Source organism: Patella vulgata, chromosome 4 (assembly GCF_932274485.2).
Source record: "Patella vulgata chromosome 4, xgPatVulg1.2, whole genome shotgun sequence".
Taxonomy (NCBI): domain Eukaryota; kingdom Metazoa; phylum Mollusca; class Gastropoda; family Patellidae; genus Patella; species Patella vulgata.
The window spans coordinates 43,940,116-43,959,524 of NC_065882.2; the positions used below are offsets into that span (position 1 = coordinate 43,940,116).

General features: G+C 34.9%; 1 protein-coding gene across 2 annotated transcripts; it reads right to left on the bottom strand.

Moving 5' to 3' along the window:
* Positions 1–101: 101 nt before the first annotated feature.
* LOC126818172 (tRNA:m(4)X modification enzyme TRM13 homolog) lies at positions 102–19,229 on the bottom strand. Of its 2 annotated transcripts, none has more exons than XM_050545408.2 (14): positions 19,018–19,229; positions 15,589–15,635; positions 15,227–15,293; positions 15,010–15,060; positions 14,647–14,716; positions 13,755–13,861; positions 12,786–12,864; positions 11,898–11,986; positions 11,581–11,659; positions 9,027–9,101; positions 8,023–8,128; positions 6,309–6,478; positions 637–706; positions 102–495 (listed from the first exon to the last, which is right to left on the bottom strand). In XM_050545408.2, exons 1-14 carry the CDS (start codon positions 19,144–19,146, stop codon positions 309–311), a joined length of 1,326 nt encoding a protein of 441 aa, XP_050401365.1. In that variant the 5' UTR covers positions 19,147–19,229; the 3' UTR covers positions 102–308. The 2 variants fall into 2 exon arrangements, with proteins under 2 accessions (XP_050401365.1, XP_050401366.1); XM_050545409.2 differs by having other exon boundaries at positions 14,511–14,716.
* Positions 19,230–19,409: the final 180 nt, after the last annotated feature.

Below are 19,409 nucleotides of genomic sequence, written 5' to 3' on the forward strand. Positions count from 1 at the left end.
TTGTAATTGAAATGCATACCCATATTTGCATGATGATCAATTATTGAAATTTGTTTTCCTTGTTTGGATTCTACATTTACCCCTTCTTGGACATTGTCAAGTCTATAAAATCACATTTATTTTTATAAGTACAACATACATATTATTAAATATAAAACATGTCATTTACAACCACGTTTTCCAGCTATTGAACTTATGTCAATTTCCTCAGTAGCTTCAATATTTTAGTCAACAGATAATAGTTTAAATACAGTCCTGATTCTCAAAGGAATAGACCATTAAATTTTCTATTTACTGATATTTAAATATCACACTTTATCCTCAATAGTAGCTAATAATACAACATTTTCTGGTGTAAGATTGCCATCTATATAATGTTTTAAACAAGCTGTCATTTTATGATCGTGTAAATACTGGATTCGACCATGGTCTATCAGTCGTTTGCATTTGCGACCAATCATTTCTCTTTCACTTTTATCCAATTTGATATTTCCTCTGAAAGGAAAACATTCATTTTAATTATAAGAAAAGTTATTTACTTTCTTGCCATCATACACTTCAATAATTCATTTTATAAGAACCTATTTTTAGTCAAATTTGATCTTCGAAACAAACTCTCATTGAAAACATAGGTACCTATAATCTTCAACTTTATCATCTTCATGATCGGCTTCTTGATTTTCTATTTTACTTGCTTTTCCTCGTTCTAAAAATAGAATAGTAATTATTTTAGAGGAGCCATGGTGGCTAAGTGAGTAAGGTGCTGACTCTAACCAGTTCCCTAGAATTTCCCTATGTGGTCTTTCTTTGTCTGTGGTGCTGGATGGAAGGCCTGGCAAGGAAAATGTCTAGTAAAGTGAATGATATGAAAAACCTGAGATCCTGTGTACACATTGGCATGCACATAAAAGAACCCTTGACAGAACTCAATTGCTGTCTGGGCAAAATTACCCTGGTATGCACGCCAGTCTTGATTAGCCTAGTAGGTGCAGAAAAGTAGGATTTAAATCCCATTTCTAAGGTGTCCCATGATCGCAATGTTTTTCATTTAATGTATTACGGTTATATTAACAAGCCAACAGTGAGGCTGATGTCCCTCGCCGAAATCCCAAAATAAATAGATGACACATTAATTAATCGCACATTTATTTTTTTCCAAAGTATCGAGCAATCAAACTAAACACTAAGTTTCATCACTCTCTATCAGATAGAATCAAGATTATCTTGTCACAAAGCATCGACCAATGAAATTGATTAGCTCTGCTTAGCTTTAGCTTGAAATGTTAATCATTGAAATCAGTCAAGACATTCACCTAATGAACATCTACATCAGGGTTAAACATTCTACCTCAATTAAAAGCAGAGTTTTTATGTTCAAAAGTCTTGACCAATCAAATTGCTTACCACTCCTTAGCCCAGGCTGAAAATTCGCACAATCAAACTTAGTCAAGGTAATGATATAATGAATCTATATTCAGAGTTTCATCGCTCTCACTTCATTATAACCAAAGTTATCGTGCCCCAAAGCATCAATCAATCAGATTGCTTATCTCTGCCTACCGTAAGCACACAATGTTCATCATCGAACTCTATCAACGGATTCACCTAATGAATGCCTACACCAAGTTTAAACATTCTACCTCAATTGTAAGGAGAGTTATTGTGTTCCAAAGTCTCGACCAATCAAATTGCTCATCGCTCTGCTTACCCTCAGCAGAAAATGTTCATTATCGATGATATTGATGTAATAAAGCTATATATACACCAAGCGTCCTCACTCCCACTTAATTAGAACTAAAGTTATCGTGTCCCAAAGCATCAACCAATCAAATTGCTTATCTCTGCTTACCCTAAGCAGAAAATGTTCATCTTCAAACTCCATCAAAGCATTGACCCAATAAACACCTACACCAAGTTTGAACATTCTAGCTCAATTAGAATGAGAGTTATTGTGTTCCAAATTTTCGACCAATCAAATTGCTTATCGCTGTGCTTACCCTAAGCAGAAAATGCTCATTGTCAAACTTACTTAAGGTATTGATGTAATGGAACTATACACCAAGTTTCATCACTCCCACTTAATTAGAACTAAAGTTATCGTGTCCCAAAGCATTAACCAATCAAATAGCTTATCTCTGCTTACCCTAAGCAGAAAATGCTCATCTTCAAACTCCATCAAGGCATTGACCCAATAAACACCTACACCAAGTTTGAACATTCTAGCTCAATTAGAATGAGAGTTATTGTGTTCCAAATTTTCGACCAATCAAATTGCTTATCGCTGTGCTTACCCTAAGCAGAAAATGCTCATTGTCAAACTTACTTAAGGTATTGATGTAATGAAACTATACACCAAGTTTCATCACTCTCACTTAATTAGAACTAAAGTTATCGCGTCCCAAAGCATCAACCAATCAAATTTCTTATCTCTGTTACCATAAGAGTTATTGTGTCCCAAAAAGTGTGACAGACAGACAGACAGACGGACGGACAGACGGACGAACCCATTTTAATAATCTATTTTTCTATAAAATTTAAAATACAAAAAAAAATCAAAAAAAATCAATAATTAAAAATTAATAAAATATTTAAGATTAAAAAATCTATAAAAAAAACAAAAACATTTTAAATAAAAAGAATAAGTGAAATAGAAAAAAGGGAAAAACGAATTATCCACGTGGCCCATCATCGTAATAGTGTCTTGATTATCCAGACTCAGTATAAAGCCAGTCTACGACAGCTATCATTAGACTCGAGTGACCAGAAATACTTTGTGGCCCATTGTTGCTAGAATATAATTATTGTAGTCTATTAATTATACATTTCTATGGACTTGCATATTATGTATACATGTATATGAAAGTCCATAAAAATGTATAATTAATAGACTATAGAAGCCTAGCATCATTTTGACTAGATTATCCAGTTTGAAGTCAGTAGCTTGACACAATTCGGCCTACTAGTACATAAGGTCTGCTCTCACCACAAAAGATTAATGTTTTTAAACCACTTGTTCTCCCTGAGGTCATCACTATTCCCACTTAACATCTCCTAAAGCCAGAGGAGGTGCCAAATTGCAGTATTTTGTTTTACAGAAACTATTGAGAATTATCACAGACACATGAAATTTATGGGTGTTATTCGGCATTTATAAAACATAATTAATACTTTTAAAAGATGAATAAACGGAGCATAGCGATATATTCATCTTTCAAAAATATTAATCATGTTTTATAAATTTCTGAAACACAACCACAAATTTTAAGTGGCAATTCCATAGTAATTTAAATAAAGTCTATTAGAATTCCATTTTAAAGGCTCAATACCACTCTTGTTGTAACAGAATAATATGTCCTAATCTTTATTCTGGTCAACAAATTGTACTATTTTACAATATTCCAATTAATTGATGATACAAATTTCATCTTAACACACCTTATTTAAAATTTTTGAAAAATTCAACATAATGGTTTGAAACGTCTAACGTAAACCTTTTCAAATGAAACTTCAATTTAAAAATATTTTCGAACCCTCTGGACAAGTAAAATAGGATGTAATGGATAATTTACACAACAGGTAGGACACTTAAACATCTAGTACTTAGATAGAGATATTATTTATTTTCTGGAGCTTTCAAGCCAGTAAGAGTGTTATTGTCCCTTTAAGTTACAAATGATCTTTGTGAAAAGCATACAATTTAAACATACATTATGCAAGAGCTAAATCTGTCTATTGCAGGTCTTTCTTTAGGCCTGATATGTTATCTTAATTATTAATTAGACATTAATTAACCTATCCAGACCATAATCAACTCTAGATGGCATTGCTAGTCTGCGATCTTAAGTGGTTTATGAGCCGATTTACTGCATAACTTTCCTTCACGAATTAATGATTAAATGGATAATCGAGACTATGCTGTTTATTGTAGTGACTTTAGAAATTTCAATCGCTTAGTTCTCGGTTCATAGTGGATCAATTTGAATGAAATTTTCAGCAAATTGCCTTTACATTATCTAGTTTTGAACTATAATGAGAACTGTCAACTCGTTATCGAATCTCCCATAATGTATCTTTAAAATAAGTTTGATTTTAGTTAAAATCTATTTTAGCCTTAGTTTATGTCTGAGGTCATCGCTAGTTCCCTTAACATCCACGTACAACTATGGGAACTGCAGGGGAGCAGAAGTGCAATAGAGTAAGTATTTCAATTTCAAAGACAAACCACATAATCGAGGCACTACTGCAACAATGGGCCACAAAGTATTTCTGGTCGCCCTAGTCTAAAGAGCGCTGTCACTTTATACCGGATCTGGATATTCAAGACACTATTGGGACAACTGGCCACGTCAGGAATTTTTTTTTATCTTTTCTTTTTTTTTCATTTAAAATTTCATTATTTTTTTCAGATTCAGATTTTCTTTTTCTACCAATATTTTTTATTACTTTAAATGAAAAAATAACCACAAAACGCTATTGGGACCATGGGCCATCATACATTTCATTCATTCATTCCTTTGAGGTTGTTGATTTGTTTTAAATTTCATGCATTAATTTTTAACACTTGATGTGGAACAATCTCAATAAATTTGGTCAATACTGCGTTCAAAAGATTTCATGAGTTTGAATGCAAAGCAGAAGTTATGGTTCATCCTTTCGAAAATTATATGCCAAGAACTTTGACCTGTAGAGTATTCAAAAGAACATATGTAGATGACAACAATATATACTATTCAAAAAAAGTAGGGGATATTTGATTTTTAAGTGTTATTAAAGTCACCTAATGAAACTGACGAAGAAACAAATGACAAAATGAAATGAAGTTCACATTCATCGATTTATTCCAAATGATCGTTAGACTAAGTAAGGCACAGACTGACCATTATAAGGGTAAAATGATACCCGGGGTCAAACAGCAAAGTTACCACAGCATCACAACCAAGTCAGTAACGGGTAAATCCTCCTCTGTTTGCCAAACAAGCATTGATCCGACGTGGCATACTCCTAATGAGACGTCTAAGGTCATTTTGGTCCAGATTGTCCCATTCCTGTTGCAACGCAGCAGCAAGTTCTTGGACATTGGCAGGACGTTGTTGACGTTGACGTAACCTCTGTCCAAGCATGTCCCAGACATGCTCGATGGGGGAGAGGTCGGGACTCAGTGCTGGCCAAGGTAATGTGGTGATGTTCTGTTGTTGGAGGTAACCTGTAACGATCCTGGCCCTGTGACATCTTGCGTTGTCATCCTGGAAGATGAAACGGCGGCCATGACGTCGTGCGAACGGCACAACATGGACTGCCAAGATGTTGTCCCGGTAGTACTGGCCTGTAACACGCCCTGCAACAACATGTAAAGCCGTTCTTCCAGCAACAGTGATGCCTCCCCACACCATAACAGAACCACCCCCAAATCGATCATGTCTGATGACCTTAACGTCTTGGAAGCGCTCGTTTCGACGACGCCACACCCTCCTACGTCTGTCCAAAAAATCAACAGTGAACCTTGACTCATCTGAAAACATCACATTGCTCCAGCGTCGATTATCCCAGTGTTGACGATCCCTACACCAACGACGTCTTGCCTGAATGTGATGATCTCTCAAACAAGGGATCACGCGAGGACGTCGGGCGCGAAGGTGACCCCTATGCAGTCGATTCCGAATCGTCTGGCCACTCACTCTCACACCAGTGTCTGTTTGAAGACGAGCGCTGATCTGATTTGCTGTGATGACACGATTTCTCAAGGCCAAGGTACGGATAAATCGATCCTGGGCTTGAGTTGTCGCCCTTGGTCGACCTGAGCGTGGTCTGTCCTGTACAGATTGTGTATCACGGTATCTGGACCATAGCCTGCTTATGACAGACTGAGAAACATTCATCGTCCGCGCCACAACCGCCTGTGTTGTGCCGATCTGTAGCATGCCAAGGGCACGTAACCTTTCATTTTGGGTAAGCCGACGCATATCAAAATTTGTTTTCTGGTCACTAAAACAATTAAACTGATGTTTCCACCCTGGAATTCAATGCCACAATGACTGTAAGATTCAAAGTCAGAGTCGTGCAAATCTTGGGTTGGACCCCCATGATGATCCCAAGCATCAACTGCATTCCATGCGGTAGCTATTGGTGCGTTTGGGCGTCACATGTAACTGGAAATGTTTCTTCTGTTAGGTTCTATAGTGACTTTTTTCGTAGTCATTTGCATATTTTAGTATTATGCCCCCAAAATCAAATATCCCCTACTTTTTTTGAATAGTATACATATATACATTAAATGTAAGCATATCTAAAGAAACCATAGAAACACTTACCTTCTGCTTTCCAACCTTGCCAACTACATGTAGCCCAACTACTGATACTTAATAAGAGCTGAAAATCATGTGATGATATACCATTTGACCTCATAAACTTTTTACCAACATAGGTTTTCCATGTACACCGATGATGACAACATAATGCTATAACTATTCCCTTGGGACATCTGTAAGTAATTATAAGATAGGCTAATGTCATCTTTTACAATCTATAAAAATAAAATCAAAGATGTCTGTGTGTGTGTGTTCGCCCATTACGCTTCATCACCACACTCCAACCCCACATATGTGGTATCAAATTAACCAGCATGACCCTGTGAATGTTTAAGGCCATCAAATTTGGCCCCTGGGCAAATTTGGGTCCTGTGCAAATTTGGGCCCCGGGAGAACCGGGGTATCCTGCTAGTTTAAAACAAGCTAACAGTGAGGCTGATGTCCCCCGCCGAAATCCCAAAATAAATAGATGACACATATTAATTATTCGCACATTTATTTTTTTTCAAAAGTATCGAGCAATCAAACTGATTATCAACTATAAACTAAGTTTCATCACTCTCTATCAGATAGAATCAAAGTTATCTTGTTCCAGCATCGACCAATGAAATTGCTTAGCTCTGCTTAGCTTTAGCGTGAAATGTTAATCATTGAACTCAATCAAGACATTCACCTAATGAAAATCTACATCAAGTTTAAACATTCTACCTCAATTAAAAGCAGAGTTGTTATGTTTTAAAGTCTTGACCAATCAAATTGCTAATCGCTCCTTAGCCTAAGCAGAAAATTCCCACCATCGAACTTAGACAAGGTAATGATATAATGAATCTATATTCAGAGTTTCATCGCTCTCACTTCATTATAAATGCCCCAAAGCATCAACCAATCAAATTATTTATCTCTGCTTACCCTAAGCAGAAAATGCCCATCTTCAAACTTCATCACATGTTCCTGAAGAAACGACCATGAGTTTTGCAACATCTAGCCTTCTATTGAAGATGACTCCATCAAGGCATTGACCTAATAAACACCTACCCAAGTTTGAACATTCTAGCTCAGTTAGAAAGAGAGTTATTGTGTCCCAAAAAATGTGACGAACGGACGGACTGACGGACAGACAGACGAACCTATTTTAATATTCCCCTGCTTTCTTCGATAGATGGGGGACAATAACTACTGACATTATGCAATCTGGAAATCAAATTGAAGAGATGAACTATGTCTTTGGTAACCCAATTAATATGCACAATAGTATGTCATTCACAGGCTTTTATACCTGATCGGTTATTTAGTGAAGAATTCCAAAAATATTCAAATGTTCTCCCCCCCCCCCCGACCAAATATTGGAATCAAGAAAATTCAGTCATATATTTCATGTCTAGATGTGTTTTACCTTTACAAAAGATTGGCTGACAGTAACAGACAACTATAGCTTAAACAAACCCTTCAGGTTATTTTTTCAAATTTGAAATAGACGTTTGATTTGACTTGACCCCATCGGCTGATTAAACCACTCATGCCAATGAAACAAGTCAACAGTTTTGCATCATATCATAGAGAAGTATTTATAGTAACCCATTCCACAAGTATTCCCCAAATCAAGCTGAACAATCCAAGCAAACCAAACATTGTCAAATTGAAGATTTATGTAGTACACATTGTTGCAATTAGTGGTTGTTACTTTTATTTTAAAGTGTTGACAAGAGTTCCTACAAACCTAGTATGGGATCTTCTATCATTCTCTGTATCGTCTGCTTTTAATCTTTTACAGGGTAACTCTGTATCAGTATCGACTGGTCTTATTAAACATCTTAAAGCCAAATCTGCAAAGACAATTTGAACAGTCAAGAGCCAACAAGTTTGGAATATTACAAGCATAACAACTCTTTTAAAGGAATCTCCTCTTGCTTTATCAGTTATGGTAAATGCGCACCTGCAATGTAATTTTGCACTTAGTTTTCACACTTTGAAATGCGGGTCCATATTGCTGTCATTATGCAAAATGAATATATTGAAAATTTCATTCAAATTACTTTATTCTGATCGAAGTTATCACTGGTTTGAAGATTTGACAAGATGTGGCATAGATTGTTTGTTATCGTACAGTACTTGCTATTTGTCTCCTCACTTCGCCATTTTAAAATCAAATCATTAAATGGCGATCATGTTTTAATCCATTTAAATCTCAGCCATCTGATGGTCTAGAGAGTTGATGAATGGCTTGTCATGTAAATAAATGTCTAAATAATAAATAATAGTTCATATACATAACTTTTAATGACAAAATAAATACCCGCAATAGGCAAAATTAGCTCTTACATAATGCATCTTTAAAATATACACGCATTCATTCCACAGTCCAGATTAGTAAAAATGAAAAATCATATTGATTTACATCTATTTCTGTTTATTACTTCTAGAGTTCTCGCATTTGCTCATTTTGCAGAATCTCATGAACACGGCAAGAACTTTGTCCTGTGTCGACATTCATAAGATTTAAAAGTAAAAAATATGACCGGACATAAAAATCTACAATTCGAAAATATTAAAATTCACCGAGTTCTTTGAACATCTTTCTTATACCCTAATGAACAATCCCACAGAGTTCTAAAATTTATATCAAGAAGTTTCTCCTGTACCATGTTCAAAAGCTTTCATAACTTTGAATTTATGGGGAAGAACTCTGAAATTTTGTTTTTTAATAAATATATGAAAACATACCAGTTGCAGCTCCACATAGATGTTTACCAATTGCTGTTACTATTTTATCGCTATTACTTATACTCTTTACTTTACCTGTAACATTAGTAATAAATTGTCAGTATCATTCTGTCTTCTCTCCCCCCTCTGTCACTCTATCTTTCTTCCTCTCTATCCATCTCTCTCTCTCTCTCTCTCAATATGTATAAGGAACTTGAAGCAATAGCCTTTCAATCAATGGCGGTCAGATTTAAAATATGTCTCTATGGCTTTAAAGTAAACAAGAGAGTACCATTTTCTTAAGCCATGTTAGAATATTGAGAAGAGCCTAGGTCATGTATAAAGTTGTTTAAAATGTGTTTTAGAATTGGATCCCATGGATATGGTCTCTTGTTTGTTTACTTTTTCACATCTTGAGATGGCGATGACTCGGAAATCTGAATAATTTTAAGAGCTCAAATTTTCAGTTTGTTAATTCAACTGAATACAAAAGATTATGGCCAAACTTTAATTAAGTTCAAAACTTCTGTTTTCCCTATTTCTAACCAGACAAGTGTTAAAGCGATAATTGCATTTTATTAAGTGATATGTTTAAAATATGTTAAAATAAAGCCTTAAAATACATGGCATCTATACACACAGTCCTGCCTTGTTAAAGAATAATCCTAAATCCTATAATTCACTTGTGTCAGTTGAGAAATTGGCAAATATAGCATTTTCTTTTTAAATCCAACGATGCTTTTTACAGTGTTATTATCATGTGTGCAGGTTTGAAAAGTCTCGCTCAACCAGGCATCATTATCCTTATCTATTTCACCACATTGCTTTTTACGGTGTTATTATCATGTTTGCGGGTTTGAAAAGTCTCTCTCAACCAGGCATCATTATCCTTATCTGTTTAACCACAGACCTTGACAATCGAGACAACTCCCTCTTCCATTGTGTAGACTTAGTTTTCCAATGAAAAGAAATGACTCCTATGATTGTATAGTAGTGATTTGACAACCATTTAAGTAATAGATATAGAAATAGTTATGTTTTGACTTTCTTTGAAAATATCCAATTATTGCTTTAAAATAATCAATTACGATATCACCACAGCAATTTGCCTATTTAACAAGGGCCTTTGTCAGACATCTGGCATCACTGACATAGGAATATATACTCTTCAAAAATAAGTAGGAGATATTGAAATGCAAATACCTATGCAGGTTGTGATATGAAAAATAGTCATGGACACTTGACATGCTTTGAGAGTATGTTCACAGATGAAGAATTTATCGCCCCAACAGAACCACTGAGCTGCACATGTGACACACAATAGCGCCATACACGTGGAAGGTTTTTTTTTGTCAAATTTGACACTTCAAGGAAGGGTTGATGAAAACTGCTGCGTGCTGGTTTATCCTATCCATGTTTGCTTTCCTATTGTTTCTTGCATAAAATTTACTGTTTAGCGTATCTTTGCTTTAGTGTGTTATGTTTAATTTGATCGGGAGACGTGTTCGTCGACGTCAACCGACAACACTGCAAGAATTAGCTGTGGCACTGCAAGAGGAGTGGGTCAGATTGCCCCAAATCGTAATTGGACGGTTGATTAGGAGCATGCCACTACAAATTGCTGAATTTCTGAGGATTGGTGGAGCAATTATTTTCACTTTTGACAGTGTATCTCTTTGCAAGTGAAATGGGGGCTTCAGATAAGCCGCCCATATGAATTGTTTATGTTCATGTGTAGGCACTTGGCCTGTTATTAACATACACTGGTTACCTCTAATAAAAACAGCAGTGCATTTTGTATTGTTTCTGAATATCCCCTACTTTTTTTGAAGAGTATATTTCAAGAACCAACGACGACATGGTCTTTAAGAAAATTGTTACAAGCTCTACTGTTTAATTGGTTCCATGTGTGAGGTGTTAGTCTGGGCACAGTGTAGAATGACAGGGAACTCAAGTTCTAACATATCGTCAACACATACTTCAGTTACTCCGGGACTACATGTAATATATAGTTAATTTTTTTTGCTATGGTAATGTGTAATGTTAAGGAGAAGAATTTTGCCTATAGAATGGTGTTTCATCTGCTCTTCAAGGAATTTCAACTGCCATGGTGTTTTACATTCCGAACTGACGGGGCATAGTATAGAAAATAGCTGAAATGAAATGGGGTTTAAAGTCTTACTGTTCATCTCCGACTCAGCTAATGAAGATGGGCATACACCATACAGTGTGCTATGAGGGAATTCTGCCCGGACAGTGGCCCTACAGCCTACTCTTATTTCAAACCCCGACTGTCGAGGGATCTTTAATGTGCAGACCATTATGTACACAGGACCTTGGTTTTTGTCCTATCCGAACAACTATATGTTGTCCCTTGTCAGGCTCTGCATCCTGCACCACTGACAAGGGGGAACCACGCTGGAAAAATCCTGATGAAGTTTCTCGGCTAATGCAGGTCACTAGAAAATAGCTCATTAGCAAAGGAGTTATTAAGGCAGCCATAATAGGCTTGCTTTGTATTGCGGACACACACTATCCTCCTGTTTTAAATTAAACTTGTCCAAATTCAACTTACCTAAATCTAAATGTTCTATATCAATTTTTATTCTTTCAAACTTTGGACCTTCTTCCTCTGATTTATGATAACTATCAAACTGTTGATGGAAAAAAAAGACATTTTTTTCCAAAAGTCATATTACACCAAGCCAAGATCTCAGTGTAGCATATGTTTTATTATATGGCAGGTTTGGTAGGTGGGACTCAGTGCAGAGGTGTTTCTGGCTAGTCTAGATCATACATCATCATTTTCGTTTTAACTTCAATGTCTTAAATCCAGATTACTTTTCTATCAACTTGTAACATATCTATATGTGACTGCTGGGTTTGCCTTACCTTATATCGTGCACTGCCTCGATCAACTAATAAAAACGATAAATTCTCTTTGTCTGTCATAGCTTTCTGTACCCAATGTGAAAGTTGTCCTAAAAATGTTTAAATATTTCATCAATTATTACCAAAGTATTAGCAAGTCACTTACAACCTTTTGAACAAAAAAGAATACAGAATTTTGGATTTATATAATAAAACAATTAATCATTCAAATAAGCATTTGGGATCTGATCGAAGACAAGAACCATAATATTTTATGTGAAATTATTGGCTTTTAACATACACTATAAATACTGAAAAGTAGATAATTCAAATATAAAAATCACTGAAACATTATATAGGCAAAATCATTAACAATAGTCAGTAGAATTGTTACAAGGGGATATCAAAATAATCAATACCAATAACTGCAAAACAGAATCAAGTGCTCTCGTTGGGAAAGCATAGTTTTCCACCTGACACTTTTCAACAACTCCTTAATCACAGATTCTGAATTACCAGAAAATAAATATCAATGAAAAGATCTGTACCAACTCCCCAAATGGACGTATACATAGATGACGTCCATAAAATTTAATCAAGAAACAACAGACTTTTTGGGCAGTCAGCATTAAAAAGTTAATGTTTAAATTTTTACACAAGAGTTAATGCCATTTGTTTGTGTAAACTACACAAATATATAAGGCTTTATAAAACTGAAATTTGTCATGCCATTCAGTACAAGGGTCAGTAAGACTGTGTGAATCTTATCATATTAAATAATACAAAACAAGTTAAATTCTTCACAGACAATCTCAAACGAAGATAGTTATAACCTGTACTACATGACTCTTCCCTTTTATGGACCACTGAAATAAAGAGAGGGTGTATTTTAATTTAATGAAAACATGCCTTTTCCTGCACCCATTTCAATAAAACTTGTGTTATCCTTTAATAAACCCAACTTTTCCATATGACCAACCAAAGATGCCTGAAAAATATTAAAATGACTAAGTTTCTTTGATTTGTGTCAAAAACAAAATTTGCGGATTTCACTGAATATTTTTGGTTTATTTGTATTTGAAAATTGCATGTCTTGAAGATATTGACCTATGAAGATATAATATATTTTGTGTTCCATTGTGCTAACATTTAACGAAAATTAATAAACAAGCCTATTTATGCTTGTTATATATCACTAAGTAAAATAACACATTGGGTCTACCCAATTCTGTTAACATATTTATCGTAGGATCAATATTACACAAATTATTTGACTTTGTAAATGTTTTCACATATCTGTAGAAATCCTCAGTGTGAATAAGCTATGTTGGCATATAGTTACATCAGTTGAGAGTGGGTTTACTGTGCTGGACAATACAGGTTGAGTCTGCACAGCTTCAGTAGGAATGCAAATATTTTTGTCACCCTGAAAGGGTGTGCCAATCAAATAAATGGAAGGTAAATTAAACCACAGTGTAGCGTTACGCTACATGCATGCAAATTATCAGCGACTACAGCCAATAGTGCCCATAAATTTGGTTATCGCACCCAATATATGATCAATACTGTCCATTTGCTTATCTTATTTCTTAATTTGGAAACAGACTGGCCAATGCAAATACCTCAAATTTAAAGCGACACAGCTTAATGTCTGCATTATAATTCAAAGTGGAGAGGACATCAGTAAGTTTTCATAACTTTTTCCCAATCCTTTTGTACTGTATTTATGTTCTGGTACAATAAAATATGTTTAAAACAAAAATTCAAACATGGCAATGAAAACACAGACTAGGGCTTTGGCAGTAACTTTTCTGTATTTTTTCATTTGTGTGTGTTAGTATATTTGCTTTAGCTTATATAACCAATGAAATATCAAACCTGTTGTTTTCTATGTCTCATTGCTGAAGTGCCATATGTTTCATTATCTAGTTCTTCTTGTAAACATGCATGAGTTAATATTTCTTCTTCTATACAGCCAATATAATCTAAAAAAATAAATAAAATAAAATACAGATTTCTACTACATAAACATGCAACAAATCAAGCACATATAACTTTCTAATTGAGTTCTTTTATTATAATTACATGCATATTGACAAATTACTAGAAACACTGAAGAAGAATTGACAGGACCATATTTCCTCCAATACATACAATTATTTGTAAATATTTCTATATAATGATTCCCAAACAAATTTTTGTAAAATTTTAATCTCCAATTTAATGCCCTAATAATTTTTACAAATTTCCATTTAAAAATATTGTTCTGTGTTTCATTCGCAAGATCTAAATGTGACTTGAGAAATAACTCTGCAAATTGGAGATATGATCAAAACAATTTGAATTTAATAGATCGGTCTACATATTAGTCAAGCTATTGGACGCATCTATAGAGAACAAAACAAAACAGAAGTTCAATAGAAATATGCCATATAGAAGTTCACATATATGTGACCTCTCTCCCAAACCATTTAGCTCAATGGAGAGTTGAGGTCATCGAGAGCATAAACAAACAACTTATAGATCCATATTTGAATCAGATTGTACCTTTAAGATGTAGTTAGTTCAACATGATATTGTTAGCAATGTGAACTCCTCAAGTGGTATCTAGTGTTCAAGAAAGAGTACACATACCCTGCACAAGACCTGCAGTAATGGTTTGGACCTGGATTTTAAAAGCTGAAGCTACTGGGCTGGATATAACCTCAGGGTCACTGATTCATTGTGTGAATGCACACTTCTGTGGTATTTTAAAGAAGTAATAGTTTACCATCATATAGCTTGTTAATTCTATTAATCACATTTTGAAGTTCATCACCGGATATACTGTTCACCGATACCTGAATATTAATAAGAAGACACATATTGTTGATTACATAAAGATAATCACATCAATACCCATGCCCTTGTTTACAGATTTATAAAGAAGAGATCGTTAGCTATTTTTACATGAATTCTGATGCACATGCACATGTCAAAATACGTTTTTGCCATGATAAAATATAATCAATGTCCTAAATATTTTTAATGCACATAAGTTTCAAACGTAAAACTACAGGTACGGAAAAAAGTAGTACCCAGAGAATTTATTAGGTTCATGTTCAATGCAGACATTATATAAATTTACACCTACCTTATCTTCTTCAATGTCACTTCCAGAATTTATACCCTCTACATAATACACCTGTAATTATAATAATATTGCCAATTATACAGCATCAACAAAATGCTTGAAAATTTGTTATTTCTCAATCTAAAATAATAAAATACTTCTTGTATAATAACAGAAAGCCTACATTTAAATAACTTTAACATGAATTGATAAATAATGTAATTTAAGATAATCTTACCTCTTCTGCTTTTCTTCTGTTGTTACACTTTTTCAGGTGTTTTTGTAAACAATCTTCATAACAGGTACTAAATTATCAAAAAATAGAAAATCTAAGTAACCAGGTCTGGATGTATGAAAACTGACTGTAATGTTAAGCAATTGTCAAAACTTAAACTAAAACCTTTTGAAATGCACAAACAAGTAATTTTGGTTTTTACATAAGTCTTTTCCCCAAGAAATAAGGAAAAAGGAAAATTTTTACAGGTTTGTCCCAAGAATAAAAAATCAAATTTGTGTGGCCTAAAATTCAGTGATCCCCGTTAATAGGGAATTCCGTCCAACTTTTCAACTGTGTTGGGTACACAGGGTATGATTACTTACTGTGATGGATTCAATGGGCATGTGACTCTCTTTCTCTCTAGTTCTACCTTTAAAATATATTAAAATAAAATAAAAACATTCTTTTTTTTGATTATAGACAGTAAAGATACTTTCCCAGAAAAGTATTTATCAGATTTCCAATAAAAGTATTTATCAGATTTCCAATAAAAGTATGTCAAATTTTGTATATATGGAAAGTATGGACACCCAATCTTACTAGAAAAATATTGGATTACACGAAAAACGCCCATGGGTATGCACTGGGCGAAATTGTCAGGGTATCACTAAGTTATTTCTTCCTTAAACATCACTTGTGTGATTTTACTGTGGTCTGCCAATAGTCAAGTTACAAGTTCTAAATGCCATTCCAAACTTCTACTCACCACCTGTTATCCCGACTGAGAGATTGAGGTGTGACAAAACTTGATTCTGTGATGTTATTTGAACTAGTACATGAAGGTAATTCTAACAATTTGCAAACAAGAAAGTATCATATCATGCTAGAGGTGTGGTGATGATCAAGAGGTTCAGTTCCCCACACTAGCTACTAAAAAACATTCTGGTGCATTCCCTTTAAAATCAAAGTACATGTAAGTGAACTGGAAGGGTTTTGTACATAACAGCCCTAAACCAAAACGACCAAAAAATTTGATCATAAAGGCCAAAAAGGAAACATAAATCACATATTTATTTCATATTTAATATATAGGCTACCAAGAACATTTGATAAATTTGAATTTGTACATAAATGGTACTGTAGACATAGATCACATCAATTGAAGAGGTATATGTATAATTAACAAGAGTTCATATTAAATAATTACACGACAGAACCTTGTACCCAGGTGCAAATTCTTAAAAGCATTGAAACACTAATATTTGCCTCTCTAAATGCACTCCATGAATTAAATATTTCTTCTTGTCAGTCTCTACTATTTTCAAAAAAATAACAGTGAAGTTTATACTTAAACATTAAAGCCGAGTGAAATGGTCTAAATGGATTAATATTCAGCCTATGTAACCAGGACAGCTGTTTACTCATTCGGATGAGACGAAAAACCGAGGTCCCGTGTACACAGTGGCATGCACGTAAAAGATCCCTTGACAGTTGGATTTCGATATAAGAGTAAGCTGTAGTGCCGCTGTCCGAGCAAAATTTTCCTCATAGCACACTGTATGGCGGATGCCCGTCTTCATTAGCCCAGTTCGGAGCAAAACAGTAGGACGTTAAACCCCATTTCATTTCATTTCATTTCCTATGTAACCTAATCAGATTAGAGGGATGTGAAGTACTTTAAAATTAGGGATTATCCAGTAAGTTTATTAATTATTTCCTTGCAAATATCAGTCAATAGCATGTTGATTATTCCTGATAATTTTTATACAAATGACACCTTTATTTCTAGTTGGAATAGAAGTAGCCATATCTTGTTGAAAATAAGTGAGTAGTGATGAACGTATACTACTACTACTACATGTACCTGGTGTTTTAATGTGGGCTTCCACAGAAGGGATATCGCAGACAATGAATGTATATGTGTGTGAAATAGCTTTATTTAACGTCCGCTTCCACCGAAGTGATATCACAGACAATGGTCATTTATACATATTCTGGTGAAGCCAAAGTTACTTGTTAATCACCACTAATCCTATGTAGCCATCTTCAAGGAGATTATGAAAGAGCATTTTAATTGGATACGATGATTAGCTGAAACCATGCTCAAATGATCATGGTTATTTTTGTCAGTTGTTATTTTTAACAAAGATAAGTAGGCTAAGTTTCTTTTCAACAATAGTAAGTAATGTTTTATAAAATATATTGTTTTTCATTAAATTAATATTGTTTGGCTGTTATGACCAATGTTTTGGCCGTTATGGGCCAACCAAACTGTTTGGCCGTTATGACCAAAGTAGGGCTGTTTGACTAAATCACATCCCAACTGGAAAACATTAAAATATTTTTTAATAATCTGTCTCTCTTTTCCTACATGTAGTTTCGTGGATAGCTAATTAACCCCGTAGGTGCATAACAGTAGGATGTTAAATTCAATTTTATTTCTTTGATGCCTAACTATTTATGTTGTTTGACAGTCAGGGAAGGTCCCTTTTTGTCATTTTTGTAAACAACATTTAGATTTGTACAGATCCCAAGACAGGCGTGAAAATAAACTTCTATGATATTGATAAATGAATTTAGCAAGGGTTCTAAATGTCTCAATGATGGTAAAAAACCCCAAACATCAGATTTATCTCAAGGTTTGCAATGCCATTGCATTAGATTAGTACTAGTGACAGTATATATATACTGAGCACCATGGAAAACGCATCACTATTTTTTCCCAAATATTTTATTACTAGGTGGTTTTGTATGTATAATATTATGCAATACTATGAACTATTGTTTCACACAATGCTCCCAAACGCAAAAAATATCGGCCTGTGTGCAAAAAAAAAATTGCACGAGATGCACATGAAAACCCCAATATTCACGTGCAGCATTGTGTGTGAGCCCTTTAAAAGCATGTTTTCAACTTAATGTGCAGTACATGAACTGTGAAACGTCAATCTGTCGTAATTTGTTGTTGGACGTGTGAAGGAATCGAGCTAGAGATGCCGAGACTTACTGAAAATTAGGACTCCGTGCACGACGACGACCTTATGTTGGAGCTATCCTCAGGGATCATCACCGTCAGCGGCGTTTGATATGGGCTCAAGGACACCAGACATGGAGAAGAGTAGACTGGCAAAGTGTGCTCTTCAGTGATGAGAGTCACTTTCATCTTTATCACGCTGATAGCCGTCAATGTGTGTGGAGAGGTCTTGGGGAACGTCTTTCAGACTGCTGCGTCTTCAAAACGAATCGATGGGGTGGGGGAAGTGTAATGGTGTGGGGAGGCTTCACATTTCATCACCGTAACTAACTGCTAACAACATTAATGTCTTGGACTGGCCAGCCATATCTCCGGACATGGCACCGATAGAACATGTCTGGGATGAGATTGGACGCTGTCTGTATCGGAGACCACAGATGCACAGTGCACACCATTGCTGCTTTAGAAGCTGCTCTTGTCCAAGAATGGAACAATTTACCCCCAGCCTTCTTTCAAACATTGGTAAATTCCAAGCGACGTTGCTGCACAGCGTGCGTAAGAGCCCGTGGAGGACACACGCGCTACTGACATCTGTGTCGTACTTTTGGTTTTGACCCCTCTGACTTTGTACCGTTGCGTTGATTACAGATTAAACATCCATAGGTGTACAAATGTGTTGTTATTGATGTGTTCCCATTTGAATATTGTTCACAATAAGAAGCAAAATAAATAAGATATGTTTACTGGATCATTTTGTTATACGAAAAACTAAGTGATGCGTTTTCCATGGCGCTCAGTATATATTGTGCACACAGTAACACTAACAGACTAGACTTACTCCCATTTCTAGAGAATGTTCTGCGCAGTATATCTGGCTTTTGTTAGGTCTGAATCTACAGAATCTGTTCTTTTTCTTCAGGAAAAAAGAACATTGTCCTATTTCAGGTCTGGGACTCAATTTCTCCATTGGAAAGAACTCTGAATCTAACACGTGTTAGAAATAAATAAATAAGGATATCCCCGTTAATAGGGAATTCCGTCCGACCTTTCAACCGGAAGTAATATTTTCGTATAGCAGTAAAGTATATAATTATTTGTTAATGGCTTTTAATTGATTTTCAATTATGGCTATAAATATATATTAATCAAATTCCCATTTCGGATCTAGATATAAACACTGTTTTTCATACTAATCGAAACATAAATTTAAATACTTGCAAAGTCGCGTTG

Bases quoted from the DNA above. Each gene is read 5' to 3' on its own strand.
- LOC126818172 (XM_050545408.2), bottom strand. From the start codon at position 19,146: ATGGAGAAATTGAGTCCCAGACCTGAAATAGGACAATGTTCTTTTTTC. The intron at 15,294-15,588 runs GTAAGTAATCAT...TTGATAATTTAG, and splicing joins TGCCCATTGAATCCATCACA to TACCTGTTATGAAGATTGTT. The intron at 496-636 runs GTACCTATGTTT...TTTTCCTTTCAG, and splicing joins GATAAAGTTGAAGATTATAG to AGGAAATATCAAATTGGATA.